This window comes from Schistocerca serialis, chromosome 8 (assembly GCF_023864345.2).
Source record: "Schistocerca serialis cubense isolate TAMUIC-IGC-003099 chromosome 8, iqSchSeri2.2, whole genome shotgun sequence".
Taxonomy (NCBI): Eukaryota; Metazoa; Arthropoda; class Insecta; order Orthoptera; family Acrididae; genus Schistocerca; species Schistocerca serialis.
The window spans coordinates 251414339-251440297 of record NC_064645.1 but is presented as its reverse complement, the minus strand read 5'-3'; the positions used below and the strand labels follow the sequence as shown (position 1 = coordinate 251440297).

At 40.5% G+C, this 25959-nt stretch overlaps 1 protein-coding gene across 1 annotated transcript in view; it reads right to left on the bottom strand.

Moving 5' to 3' along the window:
- Positions 1-14172: 14172 nt before the first annotated feature.
- The window catches only part of LOC126416957 (glutamic acid-rich protein-like), a 111545-nt gene continuing 99758 nt past the window's right edge, over positions 14173-25959 (bottom strand). Inside the window, exons 4-6 of the mRNA XM_050084838.1 lie at positions 23700-23852; positions 19182-19334; positions 14173-15330 (exon numbers count right to left, since the gene is read on the bottom strand). Coding sequence (XP_049940795.1) covers positions 14173-15330; positions 19182-19334; positions 23700-23852 — 1464 coding nt within the window. The remainder of the gene's footprint in view (positions 15331-19181; positions 19335-23699; positions 23853-25959) is intronic.

Here is a 25959-nt window from a genome sequence, read left to right as displayed (position 1 = left end):
CAACGTTGCTTTTCCAAGTCGATCCACATCCTTTCTATCTCCTTCCCGCTATAGAAAATCTGCTTTATTTTATCTTTCAAAGTAAAATTCTTCGTAGTCTGATAATAGAAATTATTTCTCCCCATTGTTAGTATACCTGTATTGCATTTTCAACATGGTGGATAGTGTGCGCAATTTGCAGTGAAGAGCATCTTCATTCATTTGTCTGAAACGGTTAGGTTCCATCTTGTCTTCTTGCCAGATAGAATTTCATTTGTTGCTCACGCGAGAGTGGTGCTCTTAGCGGACTCACCACGTCACTGACAAACGACGAAAGCCTTACGTAGCACGTGATTTACTAACGAAAATGGCAGATAGTAAACAGAGACAGGTGACAACAGGAGACGGGAGTGAAGACGTTAATAGTATTCCATACCCTTTACGATCGCGAACGGTAGGTTCCCGTGTGGAAACTGAACTAACCATGTCTGTAACAGGGGAAAGTGACCCTAAAGTCCAAATTCTTCCCGCTGCAGCTACAAATGACCTCGGTGCGTTAATGGAAATGCTGAAACAACAGTTTGACGCAGTAAATGAGACTATAAAAACACAAAATGAGACTGTTAACGCCCGATTAGATGCTGTGAGCGAATCAGTAAAAACACAAAATGAGACTGTTAACGCCCGATTAGATGCTGTAAGCGAATCAGTAAAAACACAAAATGAGACTATAAAAACACAAAATGAGACTGTTAACGCCCGACTAGATGCTATAAGCGAATCATTAAAAACAGAGCTAGGCACAATCAAAACAGATCTGCATAAAGAAATTACGGCTGAATTAAATACCCATTTGGGTGAGGTGCAAACTAAGATCAGTGATCAAATTCAGAAAATGCAGAAACAGGTGAAAAGTGAAATAGCTGAAGTATCTGGAACATTAAACACAAAAATTCAGGCAGCTACCAAAGAAATAAACTCAGTTAGAAATGCAGTATCTGACATTGAAGGTGTAGTGGAGGATCTGTCGAGGCAGATAGACTCAATCAATATTGAAGAACAGGTTAAGAGCACCGTGAAAGCACACGCGGAGGCATTGTCGGAACACTACAGTGAATGGATAAAGGGTAAAGATATTTTTATCGAAAAGAAGGTCAGGGAGGAGCTTAGGGAGACTGTCAAGGATGTAACTTACGAAATCTTAGCTGCTCCTGGTAAGTCGGGAGACACAGTAGTTTCTGAATTGGGACAGATTCGGAGGACACTCACACGGGATCTTCCCGAGTGGAAGCAGCAAGTAGTGGACGAAGTCAGAATGCTGAGAAACTGGGTAGAAAATCCGCACACGCATACGCAAACTATAGGGAACAACTCTTTAGACGGTGACGAATGTCAGTCAACTCCTTATCGTTCACCGCCTGATTACATGCAAAACGACAGTCATGTTGAGTCCCGAGTAGGGAAAATAAATGATCCGCCCACAATCGTGAGTTTAATGCAAGAGGAAAGTGTGATTAAGCATCGCACTTTTCCTGTTTTTCATCCGCAGAAGCGAGAAATACACCCCATCGTGTTCCTAAAGAATTTTTCCGGCATATTTCCCAGGAGCTGGACAGACAGACAGCGTATTCAGTTCGTCACTGGCTTTATTTCTGGTGATGCAGCATTATGGGGAACGGAAATGGTAGACACGTGTAGGAATTATGAAGAGTTTGAGAAAATGTTCTTGGCAAAATTTTGGAGTAATGGGGTACAGCAAAGATTAAGGAAGGAGGTGTATGGTGCGGAAATTTTCAATGAGAAGCATGGAAGTCTCCGGCGATACTTTGAGAAGTATCTAGCAAAAATTAAATTCTGGGATTCTCCGATTTCTTCCAAGGACGTAATTATGATTCTCAAAAGCAAACTCCCTGTGTCTATTAGAGAGAAATTAGTAAATGTGTCCGAAGAAGACACGGATGTATTCCTTTCTGTGCTGGATTCCTTAGATTTAATTAGCGAGGATGTGCGCTCCAAGGTTGGCAGCGGCAAATTCTTCCCTGGCAGCCAGCAGAATGCATCGCACGCGGACAACAATGCGCCCAAGGAGAGAGCGAGCTACTGCGACCGCTGTTGCCAACCTGCCAGCGGTTATCAAAACGCAAACGGCAATAACTTTAAACGGAAGCAGAAAACCAATTACAGTAATCAGCAGAGATACCACCCAATTTACAACCACCAGGTACAACATCAGTACGGAAACCCACCCTTTAATTCTGCGCCTGAGCAGTATGGAAATTCTCCACAAACTAGTGGTAATTTTTCAAATGGGCCAGTGTACAATCAAAGTTATAGGTCGAAATATAGCAAGTGGCATGGGCAAGGCGGAGGCCACCCAGCACATCAGAACAACTTTTCACAGAATAGAGGACCGCGGAACAATTTTCAAACGGTACCAAATGCGAACTTTCCTTCACAAGGAAATGGTTCTGCCGGCAACCAAAAGATCGGGCGACAGCCGCCGTCTCAAGTATTTTATTCACAAGTGAATGCACCCAGTGGATTTTACCCCTTTACACCGGCATTTGTACCACATAACCAGCACCAATATGAAACGGAACAAACACTTAAGGCTATGAATGACAAACAAACTAAACATCCTGCGGAAAATTAGAGGCAGCACCTTTCAGCCTCCTAGAGGTCGCTGCCGGTTCCAGTGGGGGTACTAACGAATACTCTGAGTATGTTAATGCGATACGGTACGACCATGAGACCGACTTACGAGATGACCTTGCACCTGACCTAGAAGCTCAAGACATTAATGACATTTATGATGAACAGGTCCAGGCTTCGATTAAGATTTCTATTGCCAACATTCCTGTCACAGCCATTGTTGATACAGGAGCAAACATCAATGTGATGTCATCATGTCTCTTCAGACAGGTGTCTTCTGTTTCAAAAGTTTTATCATTGCCGATTCAGGGCTGCTCCATATCGGGAGCGATTGGTCCATTGAAACAGAGAGCTAGTTTACAGACACAGCCTCAACTGCAGATAGAATCTCTTGCGTACTGGAAATTTCCTTGTGTGAACTGTTAATGATAAGTATTGTGTTGAATAGCGCACGGACTACATGGTAACGGCTATTACATGTAAACTTTAAGTATTAAATGCTATGTATGAAAAAATTGTTTATAGTGATGGACATGAACCGATATTTCTTCAACAAGCTGAAGCAGGAAACTGGGGTTGCACCAAGAATTTCAATTTAATTTTAAGTTAGTATTAAGAAAAATAAAGTGCTTGCGAGGCGATTGCCCGGAGCTATATAAATATGTAAAGGTGAGAAATGGAGAAGGATGCGTAAATAAGCACTTCTCTCAAGGTACAAGAATATTTATAGATTTATTTTTAGTAATGTAAGTACTTGAAGTTCTGTAGTAAAAGCCCAAATTACCTGCTTAAAAAAAAAAAAAGGGTACATGTTCAAACACTCCAGACAGTGGACAGGAGTAGAAGAAATAGCTTAAAGTTTAGTTAAAGCGTGCTGTTAAATGGAAAAACAAGTGGTAACCCGCATGTGTTCACGCAAGGAGACAAAAAGCTGTAGTAAACTAAGTAAGGTGAAATACAGTACAAATAGAGGCAAACCATGAAGCATCAATAATGTAGCGTAAGTACTCCACGAGGCCACTAATTGCTATGAAAGTAAACTATTTCCCTGTGATCTGAGCCCAATGTAAAGAGTATATGAGGAATGTTAGCTGACGAATTGATTTCAGTAGAATAAAAGTACTAAATAACCACACAGCAAGCCCCCTGTATCATAAATAAGTCCAAGTAAAGATCTTCAGAAGATCTGTAGTGTAATCTAGCGACCATTCAATACCCTAATTGAAGGCTAATCTAAAGAACAAGCAATGCAGTGATATTTAAACTTAATATTGACTATAACCTGAGTAAGATGTAGAAGTAGCAAAGCATGCTGTAAGGAAGGAGGTTGAAGTTTATATATGTGCCTATGTTTATTAAGATAATTTTATTTACATGCAGATTTTATTGCAAAAATGTCTCCTAAGACACTCCTCTTATGAAATCCATTTTCCTTGTGCCCGTTCCTTTTGATCCTGGTTCATTAACCCAGACCAAGGGTCGACTTGTAAAAGGCACGTGTGCTTCGAGGCAAAGCAGTGCTTATGAGAAATGAGACACGTTGCGTGATGAACTTCGCTAGCTTTGGTAATGTTTGTTATGGACCGGTTGCGTAAACCCAGTAAACTGTCGGTAATTCCATTCATGCGAAAAATGGTAGACACGCGTTACCCTATTTTTTTTTAACAGAGAACGATTGCTGAGTACATGAAGCGAAGAGGGAGACCTATTGTTATCCAGTCTGCCCTCAAATATAAAAAAAAAATTGGCAAGCACAAAAAAGAAAAAAAAAAGATTCGGCGTTAAATGCGTATTCGTTAAGTAGTAGATATGCTGCGTGGCAGTAGAAAATGATCTTGGGTGCACTAAAGAATAAATGCAACGAGTGTTGCGAAACCTGTAGTTTTCATAACGAGGAGATGAGCCCTCAAAAGAAAATTTGATAGAGTATTTTTAGGTTCACTAGTGAAAGTAAACCTTGAAATATAGAGAGTCCATTCATAAAGCAGTTGTTCACTGGACTTAACAAAAGGAGTGACCATAAATTGTAAATATTAGCTCGTAAGTGATATTTTGTAAATAGTAGAATATAAGTCTTTCTATACCAGTGGAGGAAACGTGCAAAATTGATTGTTTTGTAAATGAACTCCATCGGCGAAGGAACTAAGCACGAATGCCGTGTGAAGATGCACGCTAAAGTGCGACGTGCATAATAAAAATAACTGTTCACTGTATACTAGTGGTAGTGTTGTACTGCAAGTGTAAAAAAGAGAACTCAAGGCTACGACAACAGGTGCAACGCAAAGTTCAGTGTTGTTCTAAGTGCAGCGACAGCTAAAACATTCGTCGTCACTTACCTGTGAGCCTCATGGCAGGCAGTTGACAGAGAAGTATGGAGGCAGCTTCAGTGTCTGGCTCCTACGATGGAAAACGCGCGCGAGGTGTTTGTATCGATGCACTCGTGTGATACGAAGTTCACAAAAAAAAAAAAAAAGGGGAGCAATCGACGACCAGCACCTCTGTTACAGCCTGAGCGCGAACGGATACTGAGTGTTGGAGCTCACGCAACACTGTGCAGCCGCTGTGAGTGGCTGACGTGTGGGTGACGAAACAATCCAAACTTTAAACTGCTAACCGCCATGACTTCAATCGTACATACTGGAGGAAAGACATTTGTACACTTGTGTGACTACATTTTCATATGTAAATTAAGCAATTTTCTTGAGTTGAAGTTAAGATGAGTGAGAAGTAGATTGTTAGATTACTCAGGCCTTAAAGCCATTAATACCGGCACTCCTGAACACTGCTAAAATGAATTATAATCCTGTCTCTTGATGGACAAAGAAAATGAATGTGCACTATAGGAAGACCCTAAACTCCAGACCAGTCCCGATCCTTAACAAATGTATCCAGTAGCTTGTAAGTCATACTAATAATTTTCCACTTCTTCTGTTTCATATTGTAAATAAAAACCCGGGAAGCCACTTGAATTCCTGGCACCACAGTGGAAAGGACAGATGTACTGCATGATGAACGCCGTAGACAGCTAACACAGAAAGTGAAAGCATCACGAAGTGTAGTGCTACGTTATTAAACTGTAATTGAACCACAAGGAGTCAACAGATGCTCGAACATTGTCCACTCTAGTTTAGTGAAAATAAGCACTCACTGTACTCATGTATTAGTTGTTAAGCTCAAGAGAAAGTAATTCCTGAATTCTATCCCCTGAAGTGCGAAATGAACGTTCACTTATTGTTATAAGCAAATATGGACCAAACTTAAATATGCACATAAATGTTAATCTTAGTATTATGGAATGAAGTGACTGATGAACAAAGAATGAAAAACTTTATTTTGAAAAATGATAAATATCTGATATATGTTTATAAATGTGATTTCAATTTATGTACTTTGTACGCCAGTAACGTTATGTAAATGTCACACCAAAAATCACGAATATCTCATGAGGACATGAGGATCGAGGTAATCCTTCGGCATTCCCTCTCTCCTCATGGGAGGCAATGAGATATTCGCTATTTTTGACTTCATTAAAACAACAAATACGAGTAGTTAATACTTTCAGCCAGAAGGCAAATACTTGTTTGTAAATAATGATTAATGTATAATAAGGCGTCGCATGGCGACGGTGGAATTTTCTAGATAATGTAATTCGTCGTCTTTGGGCGGCAATAAAAACAGAAAAATACGGATAGATATACGATCCTTCACTATTTTGTTCGCTGGAGAACAAATGAAGCCGTGAGCGCTAAGAAGACTTTTACTGTTTTTCTCAAGTAAGACGGAAGCAGATTTGTGGCAGTCTGATCTAATTTTTTACTAAATAAATAAAAACGTGTTCCGTCTAAGTTTTGAGTGAAGTGTAGGAAGAAGAACTGTTGTAACTTACCGTGACGAAGCACGAGCGACTCAAGAGGACAATGGCTATATAAAAGAGCGCTCAATGGACATGATACGGACATAAAAAATCTACCGTCATTGTAGTATTAAGCTTAAGGTACGATATATGTTTTAGTTATAATAAATATTTGTTCTGGGAATACTGAATCATTTAGCAGTGCTCATTTCGATTATCTCCTCAGTATTATTTTCATTTTAATTATGCATTTTGCTAATATTACAGACGCCAAGATCAGCAGTCCAATGTGCGTGTTACATTGATAAAAAGAAAACTGTTTTATCGTCTTCTTGCATCAGCTTTAATATTGAATTTCTCTTTTGTGTGATGTTACAGTTGTTTTTGTGCCCTTAAGAACTTTCTGGTCCCTTAGGAAATTGTTTTGTCATAACAATAACTTCACAACCGGGTATGATCGTATCTACGATCATGAAGTAATTAGAAAGACGATAACGCAACTTCTTAATCAATAGCACGCTAGTTGTGACTGCCTCAAGCCACGCGAAACTGCAAGTAAAAACTAATCACATCTCATAATGCAATATTTTATGACAATGGTCAATCCATGATTCTTACGCCAATTGTGATTGATAAAACAGTTACTTAAATCTCAATTTCCAACTTTCCATTGAATAGCAACATCACTTCTATTTTGTAACATCACATCCTGTATGCAAGAGGGCTAGAAGGACCCACCCACAAAATGACACACTAGCATCTCTGACATAGGTTTTATGTAGAATTCTTGAACAAATTCTGAGTTGGAATGTAAATTTCCTTAAAACGGAAAAGCCTCTGTCCACAAATAAGCTCATTTCGGAAGCTTCGCTAAAGCGATACCTGCCATTTTCTCGCATGAAGTCCTACGTTCGGTGGGTGAAGGGCAACATGCAGTTTCCATATTCAGAGAATTTCGGAATATGTTTGAAATGGTGACAAATGCAGACTGTTAATGAAGGTATGAGTATGCGCTCGAAGACTTCTTAAAAGAATCCAGCACGTTCTCGACAACGGCCAGTGTTCATCATCTACAAGGCTATCGTCACTAATGCTCCAGTCGAGTGTGATAGAAACGCTCATATCGTCTATACATTTACTTGTAAATGGTCTGGCAGTCCTGTATAGAAGCTGTGTGTGTCTATTTTCTGATGATGATGTAGTATACAGGAGGGTGTCAAAGTTATTGAATGATATCTTTGCGTAAAGATAAAAAATATAATTTAATACTGAATAGAAAAAAAATCAGTCATGTAAAATTCGAGTACAGCAGTGATAGAGTGGTGCTTGACAGAGTCACCTCAATTAAATACCTAGGCATTACACTGATGCAGTCCCCCTGTTTGATTCCTCCCTCCACTGCAAAACGAACTCCCAAGCTTCAGTCATCACTAACCATATTGGTTTCATAAATGGTATAATTTCAGATGTGATTGAAACCAATGAATCTGCCACTTCACAGTTCTTAGAAATAATAAACGTGAACAAGTGCACGATACACAGACAGAGGCAGAATGCGGCGCACCAGATGCGACAGGCTGCTCTCGCGAGTCACCACGGCACTCTACGTCACAGTCCCCCGAAGTAAACCTGCTGACTGCTGGGCTGGCAGGGCACTGCGCGGATGTAGGTGGGGCAGCAGTGTCTGAAGACGTACTGAGAAGGGGGTGACCAAGTCGGGTAGCTTCTGGCAGCTGAGGCATATACATGAATTGCATTTGGCACTGATAATATTGGTTACATGTTAACGAACGGTCTTAGTTCGGTCTTTGTACCATGTATTCAAGAAATCAACGAGTGTTTGTATTATTTGTCGAATTATTAAGAAAATTGTTCCATAGCATCATAAACACACATTACACAACTACTGATCTAATTTACTGTTAGAGTGCACTAGTGTGCAAGATTTTTTTTATTTTTGCACTAAACTAGACAACGTTATTCCCACTTCAGAACTCTTCATTTGTCAAAACTGGTCTTTGTCTCATCTCAATAACAAGGTCATCCAAACGTTATAGTGACCCCAAGATGGGGAGTCAACACTATCTTGCAGTACAAAACATTTGCCATCCTTTGCTGATAACGCTGACATATGTCATCGCACAGTGGAGACTACAAGACATTTCTCACACAATACATCGCCATTTTAAAGAAACCTACCGTAAATGATGTTGACTTCATGGTACAGTAAATAGTAAAAGCTTCTGACAATTTAATGCAACATGGGGATGTGTAGGGTATTTTACGATAGTTTTCGAGTAGCACATCGAAGTATGCCACAAGATATTATAATTTAGGTGGAACATGTTTATTTGTAGAGCAGCTAGTAACAATTTGTAGTAACTTGTAACGATTTATTATAACACGGTGAAGTATAAGGTATTTTCTTATATATTGGGCAATTTGTTACAACTTTGTTGTAATATAGCATAGTTTTGTTACAATTTTGCTGTGGCAGAGCGGATTTTGTGGTTACATTTTACAACTTTGCTGTAATGACATAAATTTTGGAATCCCTTGTAACAACTTTGCCGTACATAAGGCGATGTAAGGGGCAATTTCTTACAATTTTGCTGTATCATGGGGTAACTTATTACAGATTTGCTGAATCGTTGTAATAGATGAGGCAAATTATTATAATTGTCCATTGGGAGATACAGTTGATTCCTTTGTTTGGGGCTTACAAACACATTTAGTTGACTTTGATATTGGTTTCAGTTGATAAGTTATGGCAAGTAATGCACACGATTTGGCTGTGGGAGTGAAACGTTTAGTTGCATAGAAACATCAACATATTCCCACTGACAAGAGCAATTTAAGCTCTGAGTCAGATCATGTGTCAGGAAACAGTTCTACGTATTTTGAAAAATAATATATACAACTCTTGCTTTCTTTAATCTGTGCCACAAAAGTTGGCATGAAATCGTTGATAAATATGCATGTTATACCACTGATACCAACATACGTGCCAAAAGTACTGTGAAGAATAATACAGACAAATATCCTTGGAAATATCGAATCTTACCATCCATTGTGCCTTGCAAAGCCGCTCCAGTGATATGTTCACGATAAAAATTTTATTTATCCGTAACGTACATCATCATTTTCTTTCATAATTTCGTTTCTTTACACGTAATAATAGTGCAGTGCAAAGTTACAGTCTTGTACTACGCAAATACGTAGTTTTAGAGATAAAGTGCATTGAAGATCTTCTCATGAGACGGTAATCTTCTCCCCTTAAATGATGCTCGATCAACTTGATTTTTGCCCACAGTCTCTTGTATAGCTAACAAGAGCTATGAGTTGCGATCTTGGCAATTTATTTTAGTGCATCACGTGTTATATCACAGTTATGGATGTAGATGTATTATTACTGTTTCAGTTAATCTGAGAGTACGCGTTTGGGTTTTAGGCCTCAGATGGGAGCTACATGATCTTATTCTTTGGACATGTTGGGTGTTTGCATATTGTAATGGGAACATGATAAAACGTCCTTTGTATATTAAGATAATGTATAGTGCAAGTGATACAAGGCATTAGATATCTCGTCACAAAGTATCATTCCTATTGAAGCGCCTGTACTTAAGTAACATAAAAATATAACATTGATGGTTAAACACGTGACCACATGTATGTTGAAGTTCTAAAGTAATACAAACAGTACTAGCGTTCAGTAACATCGATTACATTTAAGCGAAAACTTCCATCCCCTCACCCTCTATAAAAGTGCTTATCAATAAGTCAGGTGATGAACACTCGATCATTGTACAGAGAGTTCATTGCCTCAGGTAGATCTAAAACAGCTATGCCAATATCCTTTCGTTATTTGTTAATTACCACAGACAGTTAGGAGATGTACGCAATAACCAATTTTCATATTTAATCATCTATAGTGTAATGTTCATTTCGATAGATAATAAATATATTTTAGACACTGAAGTAATGTAAGATACACCAATATTATCAATATCTTAACACAGTCTATTAAAAAATACTTTCAATTAGGTAAGATAATATTTAATTTGGAGAACTGTTGGCCAGTTTAATGTACAGAGAACAAGGAGAGCGATTGGCAGTTTCGTTTTAAAGGCAAGTTTAATACTGTAATCTGACTGGCTGTCTCAGTTTTCATGGCTGTAAATTACTTGCGTGAGACTGGAACAATGATGATGATGATGATGATTAGTGTTTTAGGGCGCACAACAGCGAGGTTATCAGCGCCCGTGGAACAATGAGACATTACGAAATGACAGAAATAGGCTCGGCTTAGGCAGGGACATGACCCCCACCTGTCACATTCGGAGTCTCTACCTACCATCTTCAGAGGAAGGAATGGTGTGCACGCTTGACCCTTAAAACTCTAACATTTCTAATGATGAAGACTGCAGGTTAGGCTTACGCAAGCAACCTCTCTCTAATTTTAAACGACTAGCAAGGTGAGAACAGCACAGTTGGTATACTCAATGAATAATTAACATCTATCACAACCATAATATCTCGATAAATATCGAATTCCGATTCAATTCTGTATCTCGGTAACAGTGCGTTCGTATACAGTGAATAAAAATCACCATTCGGTCATGATCATGGAAGGAGGATGTTCATTTAATCAAAACATTAATTAACCCAATCATTTGAGGTCTGTATAAGTTGATAGGTACAATATTACATTAATGCTGACAGGCTACCTTATGTACCGTTACATTACTACGGATTTTGGTATTACTTGCATTATACAAATGCTTCTTCGTTTTTAATTGTATCAGTACTACTATATATTTAATAACTTTACCTATCCAGTGTATCGATAGCCTCTTGAGGAAGATTGTGGATAATAGGTTTATTTATTAATTAGTGCACATACCCCATTTTTTCCATTATGTGTCCGCATTTTATTACCATGTAGATAGCGCGGAGTGAGTCAAGAGCATGGATGTTTGCTGATGCATCCATAAATGCATGTGTAATGTCAAGTCGTTAACTAAATGTGTTTCTGGGAAAGATTGCAAACAAAATAGGTATGACGGAAATATACAGTAGTCTGAAATGTGTTGTGCCGTGGTTGGTCACGGGAAGGATTCAATTTATTGTACCATGGAACAGAAAGTCGATGCTACCTCATCAGTATGCCACGATGGTCATCGTATCTTCGACTTTTAAGTGAACGATCGCTCCGTCAGAGCGTCACCTTCAGGTTGCTGTCTAACGTACAAGAATGAGTTATTTACAAACGTAACTGATTAATCACTTTTTTGTATGTCTGTTAATAGTAGCGAAGTGTTATAATGCACATTAAATTTTATATTTCCGGTAAAGTCAATAGGGAGAGCAATCGTTGAATCATCAGCCTTTAGCCTTTAGCTTTAGGACTGCTGATGTTATCATTATTTAATAACAGGTGCCCCTTTTTTATTTTTCCAACAATTTGTATAGGATCAACTGCAGATTTCTTTGTGTGAAACGCATCAGTCATTGCCTTCCATGGACTGTCGTTGATGGCCACACCTACAATTAGCTTTCACTTTAAGTCGGACATTTCATACCGAATAAGGTATTTTCGTGTGTACTGTATAAAAATATCATCGTGTGAACGTTCTTCCAATGAAGAATTATGTCACGGTCAATAATCTGTCTGCCACGGTTCCATGTAACACGTGGTCATGGCTACACAGAAAATGAGCTCTCATCACACATCAATGGCTCTCTTTTAAGGCAGAATGCGTCTGCAAACGTACACCGAGAAAAGATATTACTGTATGAATTTTATCGGAATCAAGATCTACTAAATGGTGCGTAATGTGTATACCATCGTTTTAAAAAAGCCATGTGCGCATGACTGTACAGACAATGTGCATCCGCTCCTTGTGCATAGCTTTCAGATCAGGCAGTGTGCGTGTGTTAATGTGAATTTGATATAAATCTTTTGTGTGCGTTGTAGTCGATGCGTGGACGATGTCTACTACGCTCACACGTGGTCACAACTACAAAGACGATGAGGTTTCTTCTTTCTTGGCCTGTGCGATGTTGTGAATTCTGTTACGCTGATACACCGATGAGCCCACCTTCTTTTTGTTATTACGGCTACTTGTTTAACTTCTACAATCAGTGGGTAGGTGTGCACTCCCTGTGTACCGTTTGCAAATATTCAGTCTCTGTTCTGATTGCCCACAATTTCTGGTAGCCGTATGGTGCCATAGTTGATTTCTTCATACTTTTAAGTGACTATATTACGGACCAGCTATAAACCCGACCAATTAGTTACTGAGGACACTTCCCTTCCATATCCATTGCACTAAATTAAATAATAATGAGACCATTTAGCATACTGAGTTGGTACATCACTCCCTGCACCTACTGTATGTACTTACAAAGTTGTATGCTTTGTTTTCCCACCACACACTTGCTTTCAAATAATACACCTTGTTGTAGCATACGGAAAGAATCTCTGTTGCTCACGCACGTACTTTCCTAGCCCATTAAGCGTAAATAACTGGGTCCTTTTACATACTACTGATGAACACATAGTGCAAAATAAATCATCGAGGATAGGAATGAGGGGCATAATGAAGCTGAGTGACACGATACATTTCTCCTTAGAGCGGATCATATTACCGTGCTGCGCAGATGAGAAGCTGGTCAGAGAAGGATACGTGCTCGAATTTGACTTCTCCCCACAGCACCACTTCTACTCTATTGCTCCTCTCTAGGGAGTTTCCCGAGTTAAAACGAGAGCAAAACTGAAACAACCCAATTTATTGCGCATGTATGATTAGCGCACAATCATACCAGAAAAAAATGAGACTATGGCAGCTTGACTACAGTTTATGTATTCCGGCACGCCATGACGGTATTTTTAAACAAGCTACAAAGAAACTCAGTGAAGAAGCAGGGAGGATCACAAACAAAATATCTCAAATCTGTCAACTCTCAGATTTAAGGATGTACTCTACTACTACAAATAAGTTAGCTAAATAATGGAGAACAGATTACAGTAATGTCTGCAATATTCTTTCGTCATTTTTCATCCAACGCACTCCCGCACGTGTTGCAGCCATGAAATACACTCACATAGATAGGTCATAAGTGCGGACAGTTGTGTAGGCCATGACCTTACCCAGAGTCATTAGAGACATGGGGCCCACGATATTACGGCTGGTTACATAACCCTCTCTAACAACTATAAAATCACACTATGTAAATCGGCATTATGTGATGTTTGCAATACAGAAGTGAGTCTAGCACTTACTGATGACTATTATCGTGTATATATCGCAGACCTTTCAGTGATACTGAAATGAGCTTCATAAATGCCTTAGACTGAGCCCCGGGTTTAGTATATTGTTGATTTAATTGTAACGACAGGGAGAGAGTAACCTATAGAATAAACTGAAAATGAAACGTACATTCAATTCGGCAACTATTACTGTTGCAGATGTACACTAAAAAATAAGAGAACAGTTGGTGAAATACGTAAAATTTATTTTTTACTTTAAAGAAACCAAGGATTGGAAATGAAAATTGAAAAATGAATAAACACAAACAACATTAAATGAACGCAGCAAAAAACGAAACATAGAACAAAAACGAAACGAAAAACACATAGAACAAAATCTGAACACAAAGAACTTTAGGAACAAACGAACATTTTTTCAGTGGGTGCAAGCGGCACCCGAGGGTTGGCTACAAAGACTCTTAGCTGAACCCTCCTCAACATCTACACGAACTTCCTCCATATTGGCATCACCCATCAGACTCTCGGCTGCGTCATCCTCTAAATCTTGATGAGCTTTTTCCATCTCGGCAGCATTCATGAGAGTCTTAGCCGCACCTTCCTCCTCATTTCCACATGCTTTGTCAATCTCAGCATCATCCTCGAGACTCTCATCTGCCCCTTCCTCAATCTCTCCACATGTTTCGCCCATCTTGGCAGCTCCCATGCGACTCTCTACTATCTTCTCCTGTAAATCTTGAAGGGTTTGTTCGACCCCAGCAACATCCATGAGACACTCAGCTGCCCCTTCATCCTCAATTCCACATACTGTGTCTATCTCACCAGCATCCACAACACCATCATGTGCCCCTTCATCTATCTCTCCCGATGTTTCGCCCATCTGGACAACATCCATGAGTCTCTCAGCTGCCTTCTCTTCTAAATCTTGACTCGCTTCTTCCATGTCGGCAGCATTCACGAGGCCCTTAGCCGCTCCTTCCTCCTCATTTCCACATCCTTTGTCAATCTCAGCATTATCCTCGAGACTCTCATCTGCCCCTTCCTCAATCTCTCCACATGTTTCGCCCATCTTGGCAGCAGCCATGCGACTCTCAACTATCTTCTCCTGTAAATCTTGATGGGCTTGTTCCATCCTGGCAGCATTCACTAGACACTCCGCTGTCCCTTCAACCTCATTTCCACATACTGTGTCAATCTCACCAGCATCCACAACACCATCATGTGCCCCTTCATCAATCTCTCCATATGTTACGCCCATCTTGGGAGCATCCATGAGACTCTCAGCTGCCTTCTCTTCTAAATCTTGACTCGCTTCTTCCATGTCGGCAGCATTCATGAGACTCTTAGCTGCACCTTCCTCCTCATTTCCAAATGCTTTGTCAACCTCAGCATCATTCTTGAGACTCTCATCTGCCCCTTCCTCAATCTCTCCACACACTTCAACCACCTTGGCAGCACCCATGCGACCCTCAACTGTCTTCTCCTGTAAATAGTGATGGACTTGTTCCATCTCGGCAGCATCCACGAGACAATTCGCTACTCTCTCCTCGTCTTGGTCCACCTGGGCAGCATCCACCTAGGATACCAACACAGTGTTAGGTGCTTGGTTAAACTAGGAAGAACATTATACACTAGAGCTTACAGTATGAAATAATAATGTTTAAGAGTTTTCAGACATTACGGCGAACAAGAGGTTTACATAGATCATATGTCAGATTCAATTAAAATTCGAAATTTCAATATTAGTGGTAATGTTTAACATTTAGCAAGTAAGATATTGGAATATTATTACGGCATAGGCATTAGAAGCTGGTGACTTAGTGTATGGTATGAAAAAGAGTGTCTTCCATTATCACCAACTGCACGATAATGTATCGCTATGATCCTCATACTAGCAGCATATCTGTAACTTAAGTGTTTCGGGCCTACTGAAGAACGGGATACAACCCGTCGGCTCTGACCAATGACGTCAGAATTTGCCAGAGATGATTTACTACACAGATTCAACAGCTGAGACAAGTGTTCGTAAACTAAGGAAAGCAGGAGGGAAAAACAGGTGGTAGACATATATAACGTCCAGTAATATTTCGTCATAATGTTAAGGATATCGCTTGTTTGAGTCCTAGTGCCGCAGTAAAAAATAATTAAAAAAAGGATAAACGTAGTGCTAGCGTAGAGCACCTCAGTTGATATATATGAGTTGTATCTCGAAATTCAGTCTATCTGTGTAGGTTAATTGCAGTATGGGATACGAATTAACGCGCGTCGATATCTTTGTTTTCGTTAGCATTGGTATCCTATTCTTCAGTTGACCTGTATACGTCATCTGAAGTACGGGATATAAATTTTACGTATGTCGCTCTTTTCGCCTTGTGTAGTGCTACTATAGACTCGGAAAGTGACACTACCACCCGACGAAGAACTGTGTCAGTTACAAGCGTTACGCAGTTTGGGGATTTGCAAATGACGCATAATTCCCCATTTGCTGTTATTCCCTATGGTTTCAAAGCCGCTGAAATTGTGTATTAACAAGACAGAGATTTTGAAACCAGATTTTAAACACGTTGTCCTTTCCAGTAGCAGTTTGGACTATAGCCATACTTTGTTGGATATAACGGCCTAATTGAAACTGAAGATGCTGCAAAAAGTTTGAAATCTGGAAAAATGGTCTGAGGTATGTCTAAGACCCAGTGACAAAGGGGAAGCATTGCATTAGAAGACGAATGAAAAACTTGAACACATGAAGTAAAGAGGGCAGTTGAGAATAAAATGGGCAAACGTATTATTTCCAATAGAATTCTTGTCTAATTCACCACATGCTGCTTTTAACTGTTTAAAGAAGAAAATTTAAAAAGAAAAACAGGAAATGAAGCCTCAAATGGGAATATACACATGTAAAAATAAGTTTTGCTGTAAGTCGAAAACGGGAAAACAAGGCTGGATGCAGAAGAAATGCGAAACAATAGAAGCTTGTGTAACAATCGGCAAGTTTGATGCCATGTATGGGAAAACTGTGGAGACCATTAGTTGAGAGAGATCCAGATGTATAAATATCAAACGCGTACCTGGCAACCCATTACGAACGAAAGGACGGAGATCTGAAAGCTGGGTTTAACGTCAGAATGGGTCCTACAAAGTAAGCCAACTTAAAAAAGGGAATGGATGAAGATTATAAGTGAAATATTGTACACTAAAAAGAGTTTGACACAGCAGTAAAAGACCCAATTCGAAAAAAGACTCTTGGCGTACACTACAGTGTTTCAAAATTGTTAAGATCACTGGTAGGGAACCTGAAAAAGGTGTTCAACGTGATATGTAAAACATCCTAAGCGGGCAAAATACACTCTTACTTTCTAAACCATGTAATATTACCATTCCCAGACAGACCAAATGTTAACAAGTTTCAAAGTTAACGGAATGGTCACGAAAATTCTAATACGAATTAATGAAGACATCGGTAGCAGAGAATTTCTGAGGAGACGAATTTAGGTTGCGCGGAGGTATGGGAACGAGTAAGTCATTTCCGACCTCAGGACTCTGAAGACAGACTGCTGCAAGGCAAAAGTAAATCGGTAGGAATTCAATTTCTGAGGGTCACAGGGATAAAATACAGGGAGTGATGTTATCCCATACTTGTGCATAAAACAAAGTGCAATCATAAAGGTCTCAGGATCTCGCAGGAATACAGTAGCTGAGACGGGAGTGAGATACGTTTTTAACCTAGCAATTCAGCAAGCAGCACGGAAAGTAGTCAAAAATTACGTATGGTTACAAACCAGCAGAACTCGTCAAAGCTGCTAGACAACATCTGAATTAAGAACAGTTCCATTTCATACAAATTTCACACGAAACCACGGAACACCGAACTTACTTCGAAGAATAGTTACAGCGCCAACACAAAAGAAAGAATCTGCAAACAAATGTGAAGAATAGAGCGCCCTCAATTTGATAACACATGCCACCCAGATCTTGACCTCTATCACTCTATTGCGGACTGAAGAATGGATAGGTGTACAAAATACGGAACATCAATTTGGCTTTAGAGGAGCTGTAGGTACACGAGAAGCAGTACTCGGGTTACAGCTAATACCTGAGACAAGACTAAGCAAGAGCCAAGAATGCAGCAGAATGTCGTAGGAGGAATGGCCAGTATTCAGGTGTATGACACGAAAGATCATTCGAAGCTTAAACGTCTAATAAACATGGGCTCTAAAATGCAGCTATGAGCACTTCATCTTCGATACTATAACAAAACCTCGTCTTGGCCTTCTATATTTTGAGGGGTGTAAGTATGGCCCAAATCAAGAAAAAAATTTCCTGTAAATATGGGCTGTAAAGTGTTCACCATCAGACCTTTGGGCACAAGTGCAGCTTCACTGTTGTGAAACACATCCCTTCCACAAAACAAGTGCTTGCAGAAACCTTCCAGCAACTGATTGAACAAATGCCTGCGAGAGAGAACATTTTCACATGTTATTTGGTGGTATTCATGGCGTCAATTATTCCCAGCAGCTGGTTTCACATCCACTGACAAATGCGTAGCACGCAAAAGTGCTCTGCTCCACTAAGAGGTTTGCCTAATTGTACTTATTTGTGTATATGTACAAAGGAAGTTTTGCTTTTTATTGTGATATTTCTTTGCACTGATGTGACTGCTTAAAGTGTGACCGACCAGACCAGTGTATGCTACTGCGGTCGAGATTTGCATTACACAGCAGCATCTAAAGAACTTCCGCTATACTTGATAGCAAATGACAACGGCAGCAATCGCACTGTAGCCAGACGTTCTTACCCTCACTAGCAACCGCATAATTTTTCAGCTGTGATTCAGTAGGATATTTGGCCAAAGTCTTACATCTCTGTAAGAGACAAGCCAATCATAAATGGTATTCCACAGAAAATGCCATAAGTTGCAGTAAGTCGATTACGACTTTGTCGCAAACTGAAGTTCAGCTGCTGATCTTACACTGTTGCCAGGTACGTGCAATACTGATAAACGGATGTCTCTCCGACTGCTGAGACTAGTCATGACAGAGTTCTACAGCTGCTGGATACGAAATCGTTATAGGCTGCCATCTGTAACACCGGTGATATTTCCGAACCCGTGACAGTTTTTCAATGGTGTCTTACATTCCCTGAGTAGTGCTTTATATTTACATTAGGGACTTCGAATCAACGATTGCTGGCATTATTAGATTCCAACATCGTGAATCTGTCTGTTAATACTTAACGTTAACTTGAGGGTCAATTGGGTTTTACAGTCATGGAGATATGTGCAAATCATGAAATTTTTTCGACTGATGTATTTGCCTGAGTGGCTAATTCTGCATTGTGTACAATCAGGGATGTAGCTGTTTACTCATCGCTCTCACACTGTCAGACCATATCCTCACACTTGCTCTAATGTCAGTAATGATGCTGACTTACCTCAGCGGGGCCCTCCTGCGGCGCATCGAGCAGTATTATATCTCCTTCCTTGGGGCAAATCTCCCTTTCTGAAGTTACGTCGCTGTCTTGATCCTTACGCGGCGGATTATCTTCAACGACCTTATTTACTCTGAAGCGCCCAATAACGTGGACCTGTGGGTGGTTTGATGTTACAGTTACTTATGAAGCTAGGATGGCATATATCAATAATAGATAATTTTTTAGATGCTTCACTTAGCATTCTTAAACAGATTATATATTAAATTAGCAGCCCCTAAATTTAGGCTATAAGAAGATGTCAGTTTAAAACTAAGATATTAAATAAGGTAGAGAACTGTGGGATACAAGAATGAAAGGTCGATGATTATTGGGAGGTTGACATGAATATTTCTATCTCATCCATGAATAGTTGCGCAGGCACTTGATAGGAAAAGCTGAGACGATGTCCCTAGATTGGAATATAAGAAACAGTTTACTACAGAACAGTGTATAATGTGCGAGAAGACATAAAGAGCCGGCCGCCGTGGACGAGCTGTTGTAGGCGCTTCAGTCTGGAACCGTGCGCCCACTACGGTCTTAGGTTCGAATCCTTCCTCGGGCGTGGACGATGTGATGTCCTTAGGTTAGTTAGGTTTAGGTAGTTCTAAGTTCTAGGGGACTGATGACCTCAGATGATAAGTCCCATAGTGCTCAGAGCCATTTGAACCATTCGACATAATGAGTTTAGCTCACACAGAAGAATGAAACCAGCCTGTTAAGTGATAGATCTAACCACATGAGACATTTTTCGTGGCCTGTTTTGTAGGTAACGTTCGTGCAGGATTTTTCTTTACTACTTACCACAGTACAACAGAAACTTATGTATTTTAAATACACAGCAAAGTAAGCGTGTATCTCAAATCAGGGTGTTGTGCAAACGTTTTCGTAAACTCTGTCTGGTCCCATAGTCAACCTCCGTTAACTCCACTAACCCTACGAATCAAAATCAATTCCCAGCAGGAAATAATAGTTTTTGTTGACAGTGACGTCAGTGATTTTTGTATCTACCGCTAGATTTCTATATTATTTCCTGAATCTGGGCGATTGTTTAAATGAGTTGCGGGGAATCCTACTGACTGCATGTAGAACACTGGCCACCAGAAGAAGGGAGCGTGTGTCGGTGTCAGGCCAAAGTATACCTCATGTGGCGTGAGCTCCACGGCAGAGGCACTGTCCGTGTCTGCATCCTAAACGATGGAAAGCTGATTTGTAAGTTTTAACTTGGCGTGTCCACTGGCGCAGAGGCGGCACGTCGCGAGGTAGCAGCTACAGGTCATGTTCCCATGTTCTCAGAACTCCTAGTACCACATCGGTGAAAAGGTAAGATTGGAGACCATCTGGATCTTGTGTGCTTAACAGCGCGGCTACCTGAGATGACAGGCTGCTGAGAAGCTAACTGAAATTTTGTTGACTCTGCTAAGAAACATGCGAGCACTGACATAGGATAATGCAAATAAATTTTAGAGTGGAAGAATAGAACTCGCATTTGTCTACATGGACAAGGCCAGATTGGCTGAACGTGATATAGAACTGATGGTGGGAGTCAAATGTTGCCTGCTTCTCAGCTCCAGCACAATGAACCTATGACAGGTTTATTATGTTAAACTAAATAGGGAAGGGGGATTTTTGCACTGTTACAAGGGATCTGCTGGCCGGTACTCAGGAGAGTAACATTCACTGATTATCCGAAACTCCGCACACTCCGGAAAGTAAATAAAATTTCTGATCCTTATTGGGAGCGCTCCGAAGAGCAAACTTCTATCAGAGGCTCGCCAGCGGACACATCAGTTGAGAGAGGCACATAGGGTTTCGGCTCTCAGGGAGAGCAGTCTTCAGTACAGGTCAGACGACAGAGTGCTGCAGCCACTACGGCAGCCGCCCACGGCCACAGGTAGCGCTAAGTACGGTGAGCGACAGCGGCGTCCACTAACAGAGTTGCAGGGTGTGCGTAAAGATTTCCGACTGACATTACGACTTCCACCGTTCAGTTGAGTTTACTGGCAATGTCGAACACAACATGTACTGAGTCAAGACAATGGGTACAGGCAGGGTATTTCTGTACTTCTTTCATTTATGATTAATATTCGGGAAGCACTGTGCAACTTTTGCGAACATGGTTGTTTCCCCAAACTAATCAACCAATCTTTGCCAAGGCATGGCTAATTTAGTTACAGTATAAATTAAGTTAATACTTAATGAACATAACAGTTTTCTGTTCGTGTGCGCTTATGTTTAACATGACGTCTGTAGCGAAGTGTAATATATGCAGCCCTATAGTGACCACTGTTTCACTCAGTAGTATCATATACCCCTTATTTATATTCTTATAACGCCACTAGGACCACAATTTGTTAAACAAATACCTTTAACTATACTCCTGTGATCCTATAGGAAGCGATTTGTTAATCGGTAAGGTTACCCGGTACAGATACTTCTGACTTCCACGTAGGTATGTGGATGGCTTCGTCGTAACTCCACAAAGGCAGCTTCCTAACGAAAACGTAATTTATTTTTACATTATTATTTAGAATCTTGCGCCAAAGAAAAGTAATACTTTGAATTAAAAGTGAATCACGTGGAGTTATTAATTACCTATATTGTCAGTTGGCCTGATAAAACGTTACTCCTTATTTTGCGCTGTTCCTGTATAGCATCAGAGCCCCTATATCAGCTGTATCGTTATTAACACCGCACAATTTTAATAGTTCACACCTGTCATATTGGAGCGCTTTATATCTGAAGTACACTGTCCATGCTTTTAATTAGTATCTTTAAGTGCTAAAACTTCAGTTATTATGCTGATCGCAGATGAAGTGAAGGTACAAATGAGATGACATCTGGTTTCATCTTCGGCGTAATCCTATCATAAACTGCACCAAGGCTCCTGGGCCATGTCTGATTCGCTCCAGTGGGAGGCAGTAACACATTTTTGCGAGTTGTGCCATTGACATCGCGTGTGATCTACCGACTGTTATTACTACTATTTCACACAAATTATCTGGCTAAGTTAAGTAGTTGAAAACTCACGCTTATCTCATCACGTGAACAATTGTTGATGGAATTATATAAACCAGAAAAGATTGCACTGATGCTCTTCATGTGTCAGGTCTGTTTTAGGAAACTTAAGTTGTTCTCGGTATGCCGTTTGTATCAGTCACTGAGAATTTTATTAATACAGTTGGAATGTATCCGAAGTCTTAACTTCCACATATTCTTACCAAGTTTTCTGCTATGTTAAGGTAGTCACTTCGCTTCTACCATGTACGTTAGATGAGTCATCACTTACTTGCAGGTATAAATCGCCGAATTGTTGTAACTGATTCCGAGTGCTTTAGTGGTTCCCTACTGTCTCATAAGTGACACTGATGGTATATGGGGCGACATCGATATTCAGCTTGTGGTTTCGTACTAGTGTATCCTACTGTAATGTTGAGTTCCGTTAACAGTCTGGGCTAAAATAACTTGTACCCTTATCTTTACGTACATGGCAGTTTTCTCTTTGATGTGATAGGTCCTGGCGCCAGTATTTGTGCTCATTTTGGGACTGGCTTGACGACCGTATGATACTACGATTTATAGTTACCGTGTAGCTAACTTTCTCTTTCCTTGCTAGCAAATAGCTAAAGACGCAATCAAATTGGAGCTATAGGTACTTAAGCTCACCCTTTGCTGAGCCAACCAATGGAGCAATTCAGCTCTCCAGTCTGATAAATAGGCGATATTTCATGTCTCTGTAAGATGCAAGCTGAACAAAAAAGGTATTTCCACAAGAAACTTTAACCAAGTGATGGGTCGAGTTGCTTAAGGCGCACTACGCGAAATCAGTATGTGCTCAGTTAAATTCACGTCTACCAATCGGATTGCGGTTCTTGGCGTTTACATAAATCACATAAAAAGGTTATCGGCATACTTGCGTTTACAATGAGTCAAACGGTTTCATTCCCCGACATTCCACACTTCGAACTACATCTATAATGAATTCGTCGACACTGGATGCCGTTCGCCAGTCTTACACCATTACTTTCAAATCTGCGATATTGATGGACGGATGTGTCTCCGACTGGCAGTAGTGATTGGCCAGTTGTGACTTGCACAGCTGCTGATCTAAAATTTGTGCACATGAAGCTGTTTGAAGCTGCTGTGTTTCACACAAGTGTTGTAATCGTAACCCGTGGACATTTTACATCGGGCCATCCGTCTCACAATAATAATTATTCGTACGACCCAAGATTTACGTTATTATCTTGTAACGAATCTATCATTTGAGTGTAATAAAGTGAAGCCCTTAAATAGTCCTTCCTGAATTTATAGTGGCGGAGGCATGTCTGGAGCATCAGAAATTGCCGATAGACATGGTCCGTCAGAGTGTCTGATTCGACCGTGCGTGCAGTTTGAGAAGTAGATGTTGTTTCTTAGGTCTCAACCTGTCTGTCCGTCTCTCCCTGCTTGCTCTTCGTGGCAGTAATGACGCTGACTTACCCCAGAAGGGCCCTCCTGCGGCGCAGCGACCAGTTTATTCTGACGTCTCTTGCGGCGACGGCGACGCTGCTCGGTGTGTTTGCGCTCGCGGCCATCAGACGGTGGTATTTCTTCGGCTGCCTTCCTCTTCTTAACGCGAGCAACAGCATGGCCCTGCAGATGGTTTGATTTTACTATCGCTTATTTAGCAACGTTGCCATATGTGTAATAGAAGGAAACTTTAGACTACTGTCTTGATATATTAAGTAAGCAGACCATAATTGTGTCTAATAACGAATGTGAAATGTGTTCCTATAGGCGTTTGTCAAGTAATAACATTTCAAATAGAGATAGGGAACTGAGATGCACACGAATGAAATGGGTTGAGAATGTTTTAATTCGGTACACTTAACAGAATAAAGGTTGGTTGACACAAATAATGATAAGGCATCTAGGAATAATGCACCCCGCACCCGAAAGAGGAAGAATGTGAAGGTGTGCAAAGTGTACAAAAACCAGATTGTTGTCCACGCACTGTGTAGTACACACCATATGAAGAAAGCTGAGACAAGTCAATAGATGTCTGGCTCGAAAAACAAAGACATTGTCTGTGATCCGTTTTGTAAATAACGTTTGTGATGCATCTTTGGTCATAAATGCGACAGTAGAGCAGAAGTTACGTACAGCAAGAACATAGTAAAATACGCAGGCAATTTTGAACAAGAAAATTTGCTGGTGTGAACCTACATTTGTATTTATAATACTCTGTTACCTTAATTTCTCTCACTTGATCCTCTGATCGTCACGTGAATATACGTGTAAAGTTCTATGACCCTGCCTAGTCTATCACAAATTCACATTCTGGAAGACTACACGAAGAGATTACGACACCATCGTTAAATTTTATTTAAGAGCCCCCACACTATACAATTCTTTGTTATATCTTCGTGTGATTTGGTCTGGTTACTTATATTCTCATTAACTATTGTTCATGTTTCAAAACTTTATTCTGCATGTCGCATTGATGGAGGCCACAAGCACTGGAACTGTAAACCATATTATGTCGCATTGATGTTGTTGTGTATTTCTCGTGCAGCCACTGAATAGAAGCTGAAGTCGGATTTGTGCCCCTCATTACCGACAGCATATGCCCACTGCAGTTCATAGCAGCACTTAGTTTCATGAACTGTTATTAAACTAACACTGCGTATGATCGTACATCGTGTACTGGACAGTTAAGATAGCATGTCGAATGCACATTCTACATCTACATCTACATCTACATTGATACTCCGCAAGCCACCCAACGGTGTGTGGCGGAGGGCACTTTACGTGCCACTGTCATTACCTCCCTTTCCTGTTCCAGTCGCGTATGGTTCGCGGGAAGAACGACTGTCTGAAAGCCTCCGTGCGCGCTCTAATCTCTCTAATTTTACATTCGTGATCTCCTCGGGAAGTATAAGTAGGGGGAAGCAATATATTCGATACCTCATCCAGAAACGCACCCTCTCGAAACCTGGCGAGCAAGCTACACCGCGATGCAGAGCGCCTCTCTTGCAGAGTCTGCCACTTGAGTTTATTAAACATCTCCGTAACGCTATCACGGTTACCAAATAACCCAGTGACGAAACGCGCCGCTCTTCTTTGGATCTTCTCTATCTCCTCCGTCAACCCGACCTGGTACGGATCCCACACTGATGAGCAATACTCAAGTATAGGTCGAACGAGTGTTTTGTAAGCCACCTCCTTTGTTGATGGACTACATTTTCTAAGCACTCTCCCAATGAATCTCAACCTGGTACCCGCCTTACCAACAATTAGTTTTATATGATCATTCCACTTCAAATCGTTCCGTACGCATACTCCCAGATATTTTACAGAAGTAACTGCTACCAGTGTTTGTTCCGCTATCATATAATCATACAATAAAGGATCCTTCTTTCTATGTATTCGCAATACATTACATTTGTCTATGTTAAGGGTCAGTTGCCACTCCCTGCACCAAGTGCCTATCCGCTGCAGATCCTCCTGTATTTCGCTACAATTTTCTAATGCAGCAACTTCTCTGTATACTACAGCATCATCCGCGAAAAGCCGCATGGAACTTCCGACACTATCTACTAAGTCATTTATATATATTGTGAAAAGCAATGGTCCCATAACACTCCCCTGTGGCACGCAGTGTGGAAACCATGTAAGGCTGAATCGACTGTTAACATGCGTTTTTATCTCGTGTTTCAAACGAGTGGTACAATCCGTATCGTTGCAATTTTACAACGGA